Genomic DNA, 14,740 nt, shown 5'->3' with positions numbered 1-14,740 from the left:
TATTTGGCCATGAAAAAGGATGAAGTACTGATACATGGTACAATGTAGTTGAACCTCAAAAACTTTATGCTAAGTGAACGAAGCCAGTCACAAGATATCACATATTATATGATCCCATTTATATGAAATATCCAGAATAGCCAAACCTATAAAGACAGAAAGTAGATTAGTAGTAATGTAATGCTGGGGGAATGGTGAGATAGGAGGGTATAGCTAAAGGGTACAGTGTGTCCTTTGAGGTTTTGAAAATGTTCCAGAATGGGTTGTAGTGATGATTGCACTTATCTGTGAGTATACTAAAAACTGTTGAATTTTACAATTTATGTGGTCGAATTATAGGGAATTATCTCAGTAAAGCTGTTAATAAAAATCATAATGCCAATATTATGATTAACCATTAACTAATGAGTGCAGGTTTAGGTTTCTAAATTTATTTATTTATTTTTAAAAAAGATTATTTGAGAGAGAGCATGCGTGCACGTGCCTGGGAGAGGGGCTGAAGGAGAGGGAGAGAGAGAATCTCAAGCAGACTCCCTCTGAGCTCAGAGCCCAATGCAGGGCTCAATCCCAGGGCCCTGAGATCATGACCTGAGCCAAAATCAAGAGTTGGATGCTTAACCAGCTGAGCCATGCAGGCGCTCCCAGCTTTAGGGTTCTTTGGAGTTCAGCTTATCCTTAGAATATACTCCACTGAAGATACTGTGATTTGAAAGTCATTTGAAATAATTCTTTTTTCCTGCATGGTTAATTTACCAACCTGGTATTTAGTTATTGTATTTGCTGACTTTTCCTGTAGTTAAAACAACTCCAAGAGTTGTGGCTTACAAAAGTAAACTTGCTCATGTTCTGTGAGTCTGCTGTTGTGACTCTTCTCCAGGCTCTCGGTTGGGTTTGGTTTGCCTGTGTGTCTTCTCTTTCTGGGACTCAAGCTGAAATCACAGCTTCTATATGGGATATGTTGGCCTCATGGTGGAAGATAGGCATGCAAAAGAGTTGCTAGGATTTGCACTGATTCTTAAATCGTTTGTTTGGAACCGACATATGCATATTTGTTTCTTTTGCATAAAAGCTTAGATTGCATTTTTAGAATTATGTGAGTTTATACTTGTACCTCCAATTCAAATCTACCATACACAGTTCTTCTGATCTTTCTCCATTTAATATATTATCTTTCCTTTCCAGTGTAAAAATACTGGTTCCCAATAACATTGCTCTATTTATTTATTTCCTCTGTTCTGCAAAAGGGGCACTGGGGTGGCTCAGTTGGTTAAGCATCCAACTCTTGATTTTGGCTTAGGTCATGATCCCAGGGTGGTGAGATCGAGCCCTGTGTCATGCTAGTGCTAAGCTTGGGGTCTGCTTAAGATTTTCTCTCTCTTTCTTCCTCTGGCCCTACCCACTCAAACTCACTCTGTCTCTTTTTTTTTTTTTTTTTAAGATTTTATTTATTTATTCTACAGAGATAGAGACAGCGAGAGAGGGAACACAAGCAGGGGGAGTGGGAGAGGAAGAAGCAGGCTCACAGCGGAGGAGCCTGATGTGGGGCTCGATCCCGTAACGCCGGGATCACGCCCTGAGCCGAAGGCAGACGCTTAACCGCTGTGCCACCCAGGCGCCCCCACTCTGTCTCTTAAAAAAAAAAAATTTCTTTTCTGCAATACACACAAAATAATTAAAAAATTAAAACACTAATATTACTACTAATAACATCCTACATAAAGTTTAATATTTCTTTGCATTTCTTTTGCCTTTAGAGTATATACCACTGAGGCTACCCATTCAGAAAACTGTTCAGGAGTTACTTGAATTAATTGTTTTTGTGTGTGATTATCCAATTTATTAGTTTTTTTAAAAAGATAAAATACAGTTTGAATTCATAGTGTTATTTCCAATTCAAATTAAGGACTAAAGGATTTTAGATTTCGTTATTCTTGTATCTGTTATCTCCTATTGTGGAAATACTGATTTCCAACCACACCAACATAATCATTCATTTGGAACTACAGTACCCACACGGCAGTATCAGAATAACACCACCAACAATGTCAATAATTTTTTTTTTAAGATTTTATTCATTTGAGAGAGAGAGAGTGAGCATGAGCAGGGGGAGGGACAGAGAGAGAGAGGAGAAGCAATAATCCCTGCTGAGCAGGGAGCCTGAAGCTGGATGGCTCGATCCCAGGCGCCTGAGATCATGACCTGAGCTTAAGGCAGACGCTTAACCGACTGAGCCACCCAGGCACCCCAATGTCAATAATTATTAATATGATTACTGAAAAAAATTCAGGTGTTTTTTTGGTTTTGGTTTATAGAGTATTTAGGGATGTCGGTCAATTTGCTGTGCTTTCTAGTCACTTGAAGCAGTTTCTCTTTGTGAGGTGGTTCTATCAGTTTTTGTTTTGTTTTACTTTCTTTAGGGATTTAAAAATATGTCATTATTTTCTATAATTATGTGAAATATTTACAATTGTCCTAAAGTCAAATGTGCAAAACAAGGTATATTTAAGGGAAGTTTACCATGAGTCCCTGCCCCACAGTGTTGTTTTTTAACTTTTTTTTTTTTTTTTAAGATTTTATTTATTTATTTGACACAGAGAGAGAGCACAGGCAGGGGGAGCTGAAGGCTGAGGGAGAAGGAGAAGCAGGCTTCCTTCTGAGCATGGAGCGTGATGCAGGGCTCCATGGCAGGACCCTGGGATCATGACCTGAACCAAAGGCAGACGCTTAATCAACTGAGCCACCCAAGCGCCCCGTTTTTTAACTTTTTATATTATAAACTTTTAATTATATGTACAGTAGAGAGACTAGTATAATAAAACTCCCAGATAGCTATCACTCATCTTAGGCAATTATCGGGTAGGTTATCGTTAATCTTACTGATTTATATGCCTACTCATTTGCTAGTTAGTTATGGTAGTTTAAATATATATTTAAATATTTGTTTAGGATAGTCTTACGGGCAGGTTTGTGTTGTAATGGGGGTGATCTGCTTGACTAGGAAGAGTAGAGAAAAGGTTATAACTACAGGAATGAAATTCTTTAGAAGGTAAGAGGTTTTGTGGTCCACAGCCATGTGGAGGGATTGGCTTTTAATAGGGCCAAAGGCACTTCAAACTTTCTGGGAAGACAATGGCAGACAGGGTGCATTTGATTTAGTAAGTGCGTTTCTGTCTGATGGCTTCTTCCTTTTTTTTTTTTTTTTAAGGTGAAATATGTGATAAAGTTGTCAGTTGAAAAATGAGGGGTAGACTAAAAGGATATTGGAGATTTGGGGGGGGGGAGTGAAATAGTTGTTCTGGAGAGTGAGGTGAACATCCATCCTAAGGGAGTGTAGATACAGTTGCTGGACAGTGCTGTGTCTACTTGAGATTTGTGGTCTCTAATTGAGAAAGAAACCAGAGAGCTCTGGTGTTTCTCTCCACCAGTATTTAGGGGAAGTGCAGATGTGAAGTCAGTGGACAGTAGGGTTTAAACTGGGTTGGGTTTTTGCAGGGTGAGTGTATCTGCGGGAAGCAACGGCAAAGGATTAGGTGTTGGGAAGCTGAGTTAAGGAAGGAAGTGAGGACATGGGTTGGGTGAGGGATAGGAGGGTGGAGAAGTAGTGAAAATGTAGGGTACCAGAGAAAGTGGGTCAGTAGGAGAGAACAGAAACCAGGGTAGTTCTGGAGGTTTAGGTATTCACCACCGCTGAGGTGAGTCATCTTCAGCTCTTGTCTTTTCATCTCCACTACTCAGGATTCAAATTCTTGGTAGACAGAGATCAATTAATTAGCCAAATGCTTGCCCTTTAACCAGGGAAAGGGAGGGAGGGCATTAATTGGGGGCATCTGCCTGCTTGAGAAATTTAGTAGTTAGGATCTGAAGTTTGCCTGTAGAATTTTTTTAAATCTTGCTATTCTCTAGTTTCTGTATTATGTAAAGGAGATGCTACTTGCCCAACTTGTATAATGTCATATGGAATAATTAGGTGTTTTGAAAACAAAGCATTATGACACTGATAAGTAGTGCAGTTAGGCTAAGATGGTGATAATTAAACTCTCAGTGATTCCAACTGCCAATGAATTTCTTTGTGAAACAATTTGAAGATCTTGTTTAAGCTTAAAACTAAAACTATAAAGTTCAAAGCAAAGTAACTTGTAGGATAACACGTATACATTAAACTAGACTCTAAAAACTTTTGAGTTGATCTCGTCTCTTGGAGTTTATTGGCTTATTGCAAATCATTGCATTAACTCTTGAGTGGGAGTGCAGAGCTGTAGAGATTAACGTCATAGCTAGATTTTCTTCTTGGAGTGGTAATTGTTCTTTATCAATTCCTGATACTTGGGTTTAATTGTAGGCTGCCAGCAGGAACGTAGCCATAACAGAAAGTAAAGGAATAGGAAAGAACTAGTGTGACAGGCAAGAGTATTGAAGATTTGTGTGTTTGAAGTAAAGTTTAGTAGTAATATTTTCAAGCTCCAAAGTTGTTGAGATAGGCAAATATTGCTCTTAACAGTGGCAAAGAACTATAATCTTGTTGCACAAATTAAATTGGTAACGATGGGGTTGATGATGGAGAGGGATAAAGGAATCTAGGCCTCTGGTTTTGCTAATCATGTTGGCATAGTAGAATTCCTTTATATGTCATTTGGTATCATAATGCAGAAGAGCAGGCTTTTGATAGATAGTCAATAATTGCTTTGTTTTAGGGCATGTGATTTACCATATAGTACGTCGGCATCAATTTGATAATAAGAATTTAATAATGAGTGATTTTATAGTAGGGTTCTGCTTTTTGTCTGTTGCTTTTTAAAAAAAATAATTATAGCTGCCTCTGTCAACTTTTCATTATGATATAAGAATATTATTAAAAGTGATTTTTTCCCCCCCTTAGGACCAGCCACCATATTCTAGCTACAATTCTAACTATTGGAATTCTCCTGCACGACCTAGGGCTCCATATCCAAGTACATATCCTGTAAGACCGGAAATGCAAGGCCAGGTATGATCTAAAATTGACAGTCTTCCTGAATTTTTTTAAAAAGATTGTATTTATTTTATTTTATTTTTTTTAAAGATTTTATTTATTTATTTGACAGAGAGAGAGACAGTGAGAAAGGGAACACAAGCAGGGGGAGTGGGAGAGGAAGAAGCAGGCTCCCAGCGGAAGAGCCCGATGTGGGGCTTGATCCCAGAACGCTGGGATCATGCCCTGAGCCGAAGGCAGCCACTTAACGACTGAGCCAACCATGTGCCCCTAAAGATTTTATTTATTTTAGAGAGAGCGGCAAGCAGGGGGAGGAGTAGAGGGGGAGGGAGTGGGAGGAAGAAAGAATCTCAAGCAGATTTCAGGCTGAGCTCGGAGCCTGACCTCGGGCTTGATCTCAGGACCCTGAGATCATGACCTGAGCCGAAACCAAGAGCACTCAACCAACTGAGCCACCCAGGCGCTCCCTGAATTTTTTCTCAATGTATTGATTTATTTTCAAAAACCTGTGGCGATTTCATAGTAGCAGTGTGTGGGGTTTTGTTATTTAATGGACTCTGTCTTAATGTTTTTGGCTCAGAAGTAAGGAAATATCTAGACAAATATTATCTATAGCAAAGGTAGCTTGAGGCATAATAGATTATTTCTTAGGACCTGGAAACAATAAACATAAAATGTACTTACTTTTTTAAGTTTTAAGTTTGACTTTTTTTTTTTGAAATATAATTGACATGTAACATTATATTGGTTTCAGGTATATAATGAAATGATTTGATATTTGTATATATTGTGAAATGATCACCACAATTAACTCTGTTTAACATCTGTCACTACATATAATTATAATTTTTTTTCTAATGAGAACTTTTACAATTTATTTTGTTAGCAACTTTCAAATATGCAATACAGTATTAACTATAGTCACCATGCTGTATATTACATTCTTATGACTTATTTATTTTATAGCTAGAAGTTTGTCCCTTTTGACCTCCTTCATCCGTTTGTACCCTTGGCCCTGCCTCTAGCAACCATTGGTCTATTCTCTGATCGTAGGATTTTCTTTCTTTTTTTTTTTAAGGATTCCACATATAAGTGAGATCATATGATATTTGTCTTTCTCTGACTTCCATCCATGTTGTTGCAAATGGCAAGATTTCCTTTTTTATGGCTGAATAATAGTAAATTGTTTATGTATACACCACATTTTCTTTATTCATCCATTGAGACACTTAGGTTGCTTCCATATTTTGGCTATTGTAAATAATGCTGCAGTGAACACAGGGATGCAGATATCTTTTCAAGTTAGTGTTTTTGTTTCCTTTGGATATATTATAAGTAGTGGCATTGCTGGATCATTCTATTTTTAATTTTTTGAGGAACCTCCAAACTGTTTTCTTTCCATAGTGGTTGTACCAATTTACATTCCCACCAACAGTGCACAAGGGATTTTCTTCACATCCTCACCAACGTTTATTATTTCTTGTCTTTTTGATACTAGCCATTTTAACAAGTATGGGGTGATACCTTGTTGTGGTTTGGTTTGCATTTCCCTGATGATGAGTGATGTTGAGCACCTTTCATGTACCTGTTGGCCATCTGTATGTCTTCTTTGGAAAAGTGTCTGTTCAGGTTGTCTGCCTGTATTCTAATAGGTTTGTTTGTTTTTTTTGCTGTTGAATTTCATGAGTACTTTATATATTTTAGAAGTTAACTCCTTATCAAACATATGATTTGAGAATATTTTCTTCCATTTAGTAGGTTGCCTTTGTATTCTGTTGGTGGTTTCCTTTGCTGTGCAGAAGCTTTTTAGTTTGATGTAGTTCCACTTGTTATTTTTACTTTTGTTGCCTTTCCTTTTGGTGTCAAAAAAATTGTACTCTTACGAGAAATACTTAATTTTAAATATTTCAAGTATACTGCAAAAGTGCAGAAAATCTGTCTATCTTTTTATCCAGCACCTAGCTTTTTCAGTTCTTCATTTGGCTACATTTGTTTCAGATTTTTTTTTTTTTTTTAAGATTTAATTTTTTATTTGACAGAGAACGAGTGAGCACAAGCAGGGGGAGCTGCAGGCAGAGGGAGAGGGAGAAGCAGGCTTTCTGCTGAGCAGGGAGCCCTACATGGGGCTCGATCCCAGTACCCTGAGATCATGACCTGAGCCGAAGGCAGATGCTTAACTTACTGAGCCACCCAGGGACCCCTTGTTTCAGATTTTTAAAAAGAAGCAGAACAAATACAATTGAAGCGACATATAACACTTCTTTCCTTTTCCTGAAGTTATATTTATTATCTCATATGTGTTTTTATGCTGGTACTACTTGGATGTGCATTTACATGGTATGATCATGTTTTTAAACTCGGTATGAGTGGTTTCATAATAGCATTCTCCTGCAGCTTGCTTTTTTACTCAACACTGTTTTTTACTTTTTTATTGTACATATTTGAGGCAAGAACTTCCCTGGGGTATGGAATTTTGGGGTTTTGGTATGTATGCTTATGAAATATAGCCAAATTATTTTTCCACAATACCATTGTGGAAATGAGGAAATGTTTACAAAGTTAGTCACCCATAATCTGGCAACCTTAGTAAGGCAATAATTGTCACATATGCATATTTCCTTCCATTTTTTTCTGTCTAGATACCATATTTCTATATGTGAATAATTTTTATTTTTTTATAATTTTTTTAGAGATTTTATTTTAAGTAATCTCTCCACCCAATGTGGGGCTTAAACTCACAACCCCAAGATCAAGAGTTGCACGCTCTTCTGACTGAGCCAGCCAGGCACCCCTTGAAAATAATTTTTAAAAACATGATTGTAGTATATATAATTTTTTAAATGTCTCTCCGCCCAATGTGGGGCTTGAACTCCCAACCCCAAGATCAAGAGTCTCATGCTCCACCAACTGAGCCAGCCAGGTGCCCCTGTAGTATATACAGTTTTAAAGTGGCTACATTTAAGCAGCTTTCAAAGAATTTGAATTTTAGATCCAGGTCAGAATTCTCTGTAAACTGATGTTCTCTGTAGAATTAAATTTTCAGATCATCGTAAAGTATACTAATGTAATTCTCCTGATATTCAAATTCTGTTCTGATTTTCTGGTGGTATGGAGGCTGGAATAATGAAAATAAGTTTCTTTATGGGGCTGAATAATTAATTCATTTAAAAAATCATGTTCCCTTTTTTCTCAATAATTTGGTGATACATTCCTTTAAGACTGATTTTGAGCTAGAAGAGTTTATTAAAGTTAGAGCAAGATTTACTTATGTACTTAAAGAAAACATAAAAGCAGTTGATTTTTTATTTTTTTATTATAATAATATTTTTTTATTATATTATGTTAGTCACCATATAGTACATCCCTAGTTTTTGATGTAAAGTTCCATGGTTCATTACTTGTGTATAACACCCACTGCACCATGCAATACGTGCCCTCCTTAATACCCATCACCGGTCTATCCCATTCCCCCACCTACCTCCCCTCTGAAGCCCTCAGTTTGTTTCCCAGAGTCCATAGTCTCTCATGGTTCATTCCCCCTTCTGTTTACCCCTGCTTTCTTCCTCCCTTTCTTTTCCTTCTGATCTTCCTACTTCTTATGTTCCATAAATGAGTGAAACCATATGATAATTGTCTTTCTCTGCTTGACTTATTTCGCTTAGCATTATCTCCTCCAGTCCCGTCCATGTTGCAGCAAATGTTGAGAAATCGTTCCTTTTGATGGCTGTGTAATATTCCATTGTATATATGGACCACATCTTCTTAATTCAGTCATCTGTTGAAGGACATCTCGGCTTCTTCCACGATTTAGCTATTGTGGACAGAGCTGCTATGAACACGGGGGTGCATATGGCCCTTCTCTTCACTATGTCTGTATCTTTGGGGTAAATACCTAGTAGTGCAATTGCTGGATCATAGGGTAGCTCAATTTTTAACTTTTTAAGGGACCTCCACACTGTTTTCCAAAGTGGCTGTATCAACTTGCATTCCCACCAACAATGTAGAGGGATCCCCTTTCTCCACATCCTCTCCAACATTTGTTGTTTCCTGCCTTGTCAATTTTTGCCATTCTAACTGGTGTAAGGTGGTATCTCAATGTGGTTTTGATTTGAATTTCCCTGATGGCTAATGATTTTGAACATTTTTCCATGTGTCTGTTAGCCATTTGTATGTCTTCATTGGAAAAGTGTCTGTTCATATCTTCTGCCCATTTTTTGATTTGTTTATTTGTTTTTTGTGTATTGAGTTTGAGAAGTTCTTCGTAGATCTTGGATACCAGTCTTTTATCTGTAGTGTCATTTGCAAATATCTTCTCCCATTCCGTGGGCTTCTTCTTAGTTTTTTTGACTGTTTCCTTGGCTGTGCAGAAGCTTTTTATCTTGATGAAGTCCCACAAGTTCATTTTTTCTTTTGTTTCTCTTGCCTTTGGAGATGTGTCATGAAAAAAGTTGCTGTGGCCGATGTCAAAGAGGTTGCAGCCTATGTTCTTCTCTAGGATTTTGATGGATTCCTGTCTCACATTGAGGTCTTTCATCCATTTGGAGTTTATCTTTGTGTATGGTGTGAGAGAATGGTCAAGTTTCATTCTTTTGCGTGTAGCTGTCCAATTTTCCCAGCACCATTTATTGAAGAGACTGTCTTTTTTCCACTGGATGTTTTTTCCTGCTTTATCAAAGATTAGTTGCCCAAAGAGCCGAGGGTCCATTTCTGGGTTCTCTATTCTGTTCCATTGGTCTGTGTGTTTGTTTTTGTGCCAGTACCATGCTGTCTTTGTGATCACAGCTTTGTAGTACAGCTTGAAATCCGTCAATGTGATGCCCCCAGCTTTGTTTTTCCTTTTCAACAATTCCTTGGTGATTTGGGGCCTTTTCTGGTTCCACACAAATTTAAGGGCTGTTTGTTCCAGTTCTTTGAAAATTCATTGGTATTTTGATCGGGATGGCATTGAAAGTGTAGATTGCTCTGGGTAGCATGGACATTTTAACTGTGTTAATTCTTCCGATCCATGAGCATGGAATATTTTTCCATCTTTTTGTGTCTTCTTCAGTTTCTTTCAAGAGTGATTTGTAGTTTCTAGAATATGGATCCTTTATGTCTCTGGTTAAGTTAATTCCAAGATAACGTATGATTTTTGGTGCTATTGTAAATGGAATGGATTCCCTAATTTCTCTTTCTTCAGTCTCATTGTTCGTGTATAGAAATGCAACTGATTTCTGAGCATTGATTTTGTATCCTGCCACATTACTGAATTGCTCTATAACTTCTAGTAGTTTGGGGTGGATTCTTTTGGGTTTTCCATATAGAATATCATGTCATCTGCGAAGAGAGACAGTTTGACTTCTTCTTTGCCAATTTGGATACCTTTTATTCCTTTTTATTGTCTGATTGCTGTTGCAAGGACTTCTAGTACTATGTTGAATAATAATGGCGAGAGTGGGCATCCTTGTCGTGTTCCTGATCTTAAGGGAAAGGCTTCCAGCTTTTCCCCATTGAGAATGATATTTGCTGTAGGCTTTTCATAGATGTTTTTTATGAGATTGAGGAATGTACCCTCTATCCCTACACTCTGAAGTGTTTTAATCAGGAAAGGATGCTGTATTTTGTCAAATGCTTTTTCTGCATCAATTGAGAGGATCATATGGTTCTTGACTCTTTTCTTGTTGATATGATCTATCACAGTGATAGATTTGCGAATGTTGAACCACCCTTGCATCCCAGGGATGAATCCCACTTGATCATGATGGATAATCCTTTTAATGTACTGTTGGATCCTATTAGCTAGGATCTTGTTGAGAATTTTGGTGTCCATATTCATCAGGGATATCGGTCTGTAATTCTCCTTTTTGATGGGGTCTTTGCCTGGTTTGGGGATCAAGGTAATATTGGCCTCATAGAATGAGTTTAGTAGTTTTCCTTCTGTTTCTATCTTTTGAAACAGCTTCAGGAGAATAGGTATTATTTCTTATTTGAATGTTTGGTAGAATTCCCCGGGGAATCCATCAGGCCCTGGACTCTTGTTTTTCGGGAGGTTTTTGATCACTGCTTCAATCTCTTCATAATTAATCGGTCTGTTTAAAAAATCAATTTCTTCCTGTTTCAGTCTTGGTAGTTTATAGGTTTCCAGGAAGGCATCCATCTCTTCCAGGTTGTTTAATTTATTGGCATAAAGCTGTTGATAAAAGTTTCTAATGATCCTTCCTATTTCTTTGGTGTTGGTTGTGACCTCTTCCTTTTCATTCATAATTTTATTAATTTGGGTCCTTTCTCTATTCTTTTGAATAAGTCTTGCCAGTGGCTTATCGATCTTATTTATTCTTTCAAAGAACTGGCTTCTAGTGCTGTTGATTTGCTCTACTGTGCTCCTGGTTTCTAATTCATTGATCTCTGCTTTAATCTTGATCAACTGATAAGCAGTTGATTTTTCATAATGATTATGTGTACATGAACTTTAGGATAAGGTTGATAGGAGATCGTGGAATACAAAATAAAGAAAAAAATCGTGTTACTGCTTAACACAAACTTCCATTTTACTTGTGTCATCTGCATTCCTATGACTGAAATTGAGAAGCAGGCATTGTTATTGCTTAATGTGATATGCTTGTGGTTTGGCCATATTTCATAAAATTCACCCTTTAAATGTACAGTTCAGTTGTTTTTAGTCTATTCACAAGGTTGTGCAGCTATCATCGCTGTCTATTCCAGAATATTTTCATCATCCCAGTTAGAAACTATATCCCCCCCGCCCATTTTTCTTTTCCCTTAGCCCCTGGCAACCTTTAATATACTTGTTATTTCTATGAGTTTGCTTATTCTGGACATGTCACATAAGCAGAATCATATAATGTTTGATATCTTATGACTGGTTTCTTTGTTTTAGCATATAACGTTCATGCATATTGTAGCGATGTAGTTACTGATACTTCTTTCTGTGGCCAAGTACTATCCATTCAATGTATATACCACGTTTATTTTATCCATTCATCAGTTGATTGAAATTTGAGATTTTTTTTCTCACTTTTTGGCTGTTATGAATAATGCTGTTATAAACATATGTGTGCTAATTTTTACATGGATATACGTTTTTTCAGATCTCTTTGTTATATATATGTAGGAGTGGAGATGCTGGGTCATATGGTAGCCCTGCTGTGTTTAACAATTTGAGGAACTGGCAATGTTCTAACAAAGAAAACTGAAGTCCTTTTTTTTTTTTTTTTTTTAAGAGATTTTATTTATTTATTTGCTAGAGCAAGTGAAAGAGAGAGAGCACAAGCATTGGGGAGGGGTGGAGAGAGAGAGAGAAGCAGACTCCCTGTCAAGCAGGGAGCCCAGTGTGGGGCTCGATCCCAGAACCCTGGGATCATGACCTGAGCCGAAGGCAGATGCTTAACCAACTGAGCCACCCAGGTGCCCCGAAAACTGAAGATAGCATTCTGAATTGAGAAACCATGATACAAAAAGACATTGGTCAGAACCTGTAACACTTTTTCATTTAATCTGAAGGGGAACTGAGTTATAAAATACAGCCTATTAAGAACAATGGTCAGGAGCTTTGGTGAGACAAAAATTGGAATAGTTCTTTAAGTAGAAATATGGCATGAGGAATCAAGCTATGAATGATCATAGATTTGGCAATTTCAAAAAAGAGTATTAGAGAAATCCTAGTTGATATCAACTGCTGATGATTATGAACTCTTGGAGTACTTATGTGGTGAGACTTTCCATGTTTTTCATGAGAAGCACCACAGGAGGAGTTCTGCTGTTTAGAGGTACTCTGTTGTTGCTTGGATTGGGTTTGTTCTCTGTGAAATGGACAGGGAATTCACTGAACAGTATATCGCTTTCACCCTGCACAATCAGGGTGAAGGGCAGAGGTAGAAGCAGACTCCCCGCTGAGCAGGGAGCCCAACATGGGACTTGATCCTGGGTCTCTGGGATCATGACCTGAGCCGAAGGTAGATGCTTAACTGACTAAGCCACCCAGACACCCTAAAATAAATCTTTAAAGAAAAAAAAAAGCGTTTATTTATTTCTTGTAGTTGCTGTTATGTTTTATCTTTTGGCATATGAGCTGTTTTCAAAATATAGCTTATTGTCATTAGATACAAGTTTCCCTTCATTAAAATAGTCTACTTGGACACTGATGAAGTTGCTGTGGTCCTAGCAGCCCACTGGATTCTAGACACACTTGGGATTCCATAACATTTTTAAAAAAGATTTTATTTCTTTATTTGAGAGAGAGAGCGCACATGAGTTGGGGGAGGAGGAGAGGGAGAGGGACAAGTAGACTGCCCACTAAGTGTGGATCCCTTGACCCTGAGACCCAAGCCAAAATCAAGAGCCAGGTGCCCAACTGACTGAGCCACCCAGGTGCCCCTTTCTGACATTTTTAATAGCATAATTTTTTTTTTTTACTACCAAAGTAATGGAACTTCATTACTAACTATTTGGAAAATAAAGAAAAGGGGGGGAAACACTAATTCTGCCATCCTAATAGATCTGTATTTTGGTAAATTTGTTTTCCCTTTCCCTATTATGTTTACACAGCTTTAAACTTATTGTACATGCACTTTAAAAAAAAAGATTTATTTATTTTAGAGGGAGAGAGAGAGAGAGACCTCACACGAGTGGGGGGAGGGGTAGAGAGAGAAGGAAAGGAAGAGAATCTCAAGCAGACTCCCTGCTGAGCACGGAGCCCAACATGGGGCTCCATCCCAAAACCCTGAGATCATGACCTGAGCCGAAATCAAGAGTCAGATGCTTAACCAACAGCCACCCAGGTACCCCACACATACACTCTTTTGTATGACTTTTTATCATATGTACTTTCCATGTTATAGGGTGAAATAACAGGTGAAGTTTTTTTTTTAATATTAAGGAAATTTTCAAACAATCGGAAGGAGAATAGCACAGTAATCTGTGTAATCATCTCAGCTTCAGTAAGTATCAGTACACAGCCATATTGTTTCATCTGTATCCTCGTATTATTTTGAAGCAAATTCCAGACATATTGTTTTACTTGTAAATACTCAAGTGTATATCTTTAAAAAATAAGGAAGTTTTAAAAACATAATGCCATTATTAAAACTTAAAAAAACTAAAAGTAATTCTGTAATATTATTAAGTGGTCAGTTCTAACAGTGAATTTTTTTTTTAAAGATTTTATTTATTTATTTGAGAGAGAGAGAGAGCAAGAGAGAGCACAAGCCAGGAGAGAGGCAAAGGGAGAGGGAGAAGCAGGCTCCCCGCTGAGCAGGGAGGCTGATGCAGGGCTCCATCCCAGGACCCCAGGATCATGACCTGAGCTGAGGGCAAATGCATAACCGACTGAGCCACCTAGGTGCCCCTCTAACAGTGAATTTTAAGACAATAAAATTCCCTCAATGAATAGTCCATTATGTACTCATTCTATTATTATAGGACATTTAGGTTGTTTACAATTTTGTGTGATTATAAATAATGCTGTGTTGAACAAATTCACACCTGTAACTCTTTCTCTAGCTGAATCTTTTTTTTTTTTTAAAGATTTTATTTATTCATTTGACAGAGAGAGAGAGACAGCGAGAGAGGGAACACAAGCAGGGGGAGTGGGAGAGGAAGAAGCAGGCTTCCAGTGGAGGAGCCTGATGTGGGGCGCGATCCCAGAACGCCGGGATCACGCCCTGAGCTGAAGGCAGACGCTTAACAACTGAGCCACCCAGGCGCCCCTCTCTAGTTGAATCTTAAGAAGGATTTCTAGAAGTTGAATAACGGTACAAAAAGTCACATGATGTT

General features: G+C 37.9%; 1 protein-coding gene across 2 annotated transcripts in view; it reads left to right on the top strand.

Annotated features, from left to right (window-relative positions):
* BAG4 (BAG cochaperone 4) overlaps positions 1–14,740 on the top strand; it is a 39,271-nt gene that overhangs the window by 14,557 nt on the left and 9,974 nt on the right. The window contains exon 2 of one of the 2 annotated variants that reach the window (XM_026508335.4): positions 4,877–4,984. The exons of the other annotated variant lie outside the window; for it this stretch is intronic. Coding sequence (XP_026364120.1) covers positions 4,877–4,984 — 108 coding nt within the window. The remainder of the gene's footprint in view (positions 1–4,876; positions 4,985–14,740) is intronic. 2 annotated transcript variants of the gene reach the window in all.

The sequence above is a fragment of the Ursus arctos genome, unplaced genomic scaffold (genome assembly GCF_023065955.2).
Source record: "Ursus arctos isolate Adak ecotype North America unplaced genomic scaffold, UrsArc2.0 scaffold_27, whole genome shotgun sequence".
In the NCBI taxonomy this organism is placed as follows: domain Eukaryota; kingdom Metazoa; phylum Chordata; class Mammalia; order Carnivora; family Ursidae; genus Ursus; species Ursus arctos.
The sequence above is the reverse complement of the archived record's forward strand: the minus strand, read 5'-3'. Positions and strand labels throughout refer to the sequence as shown.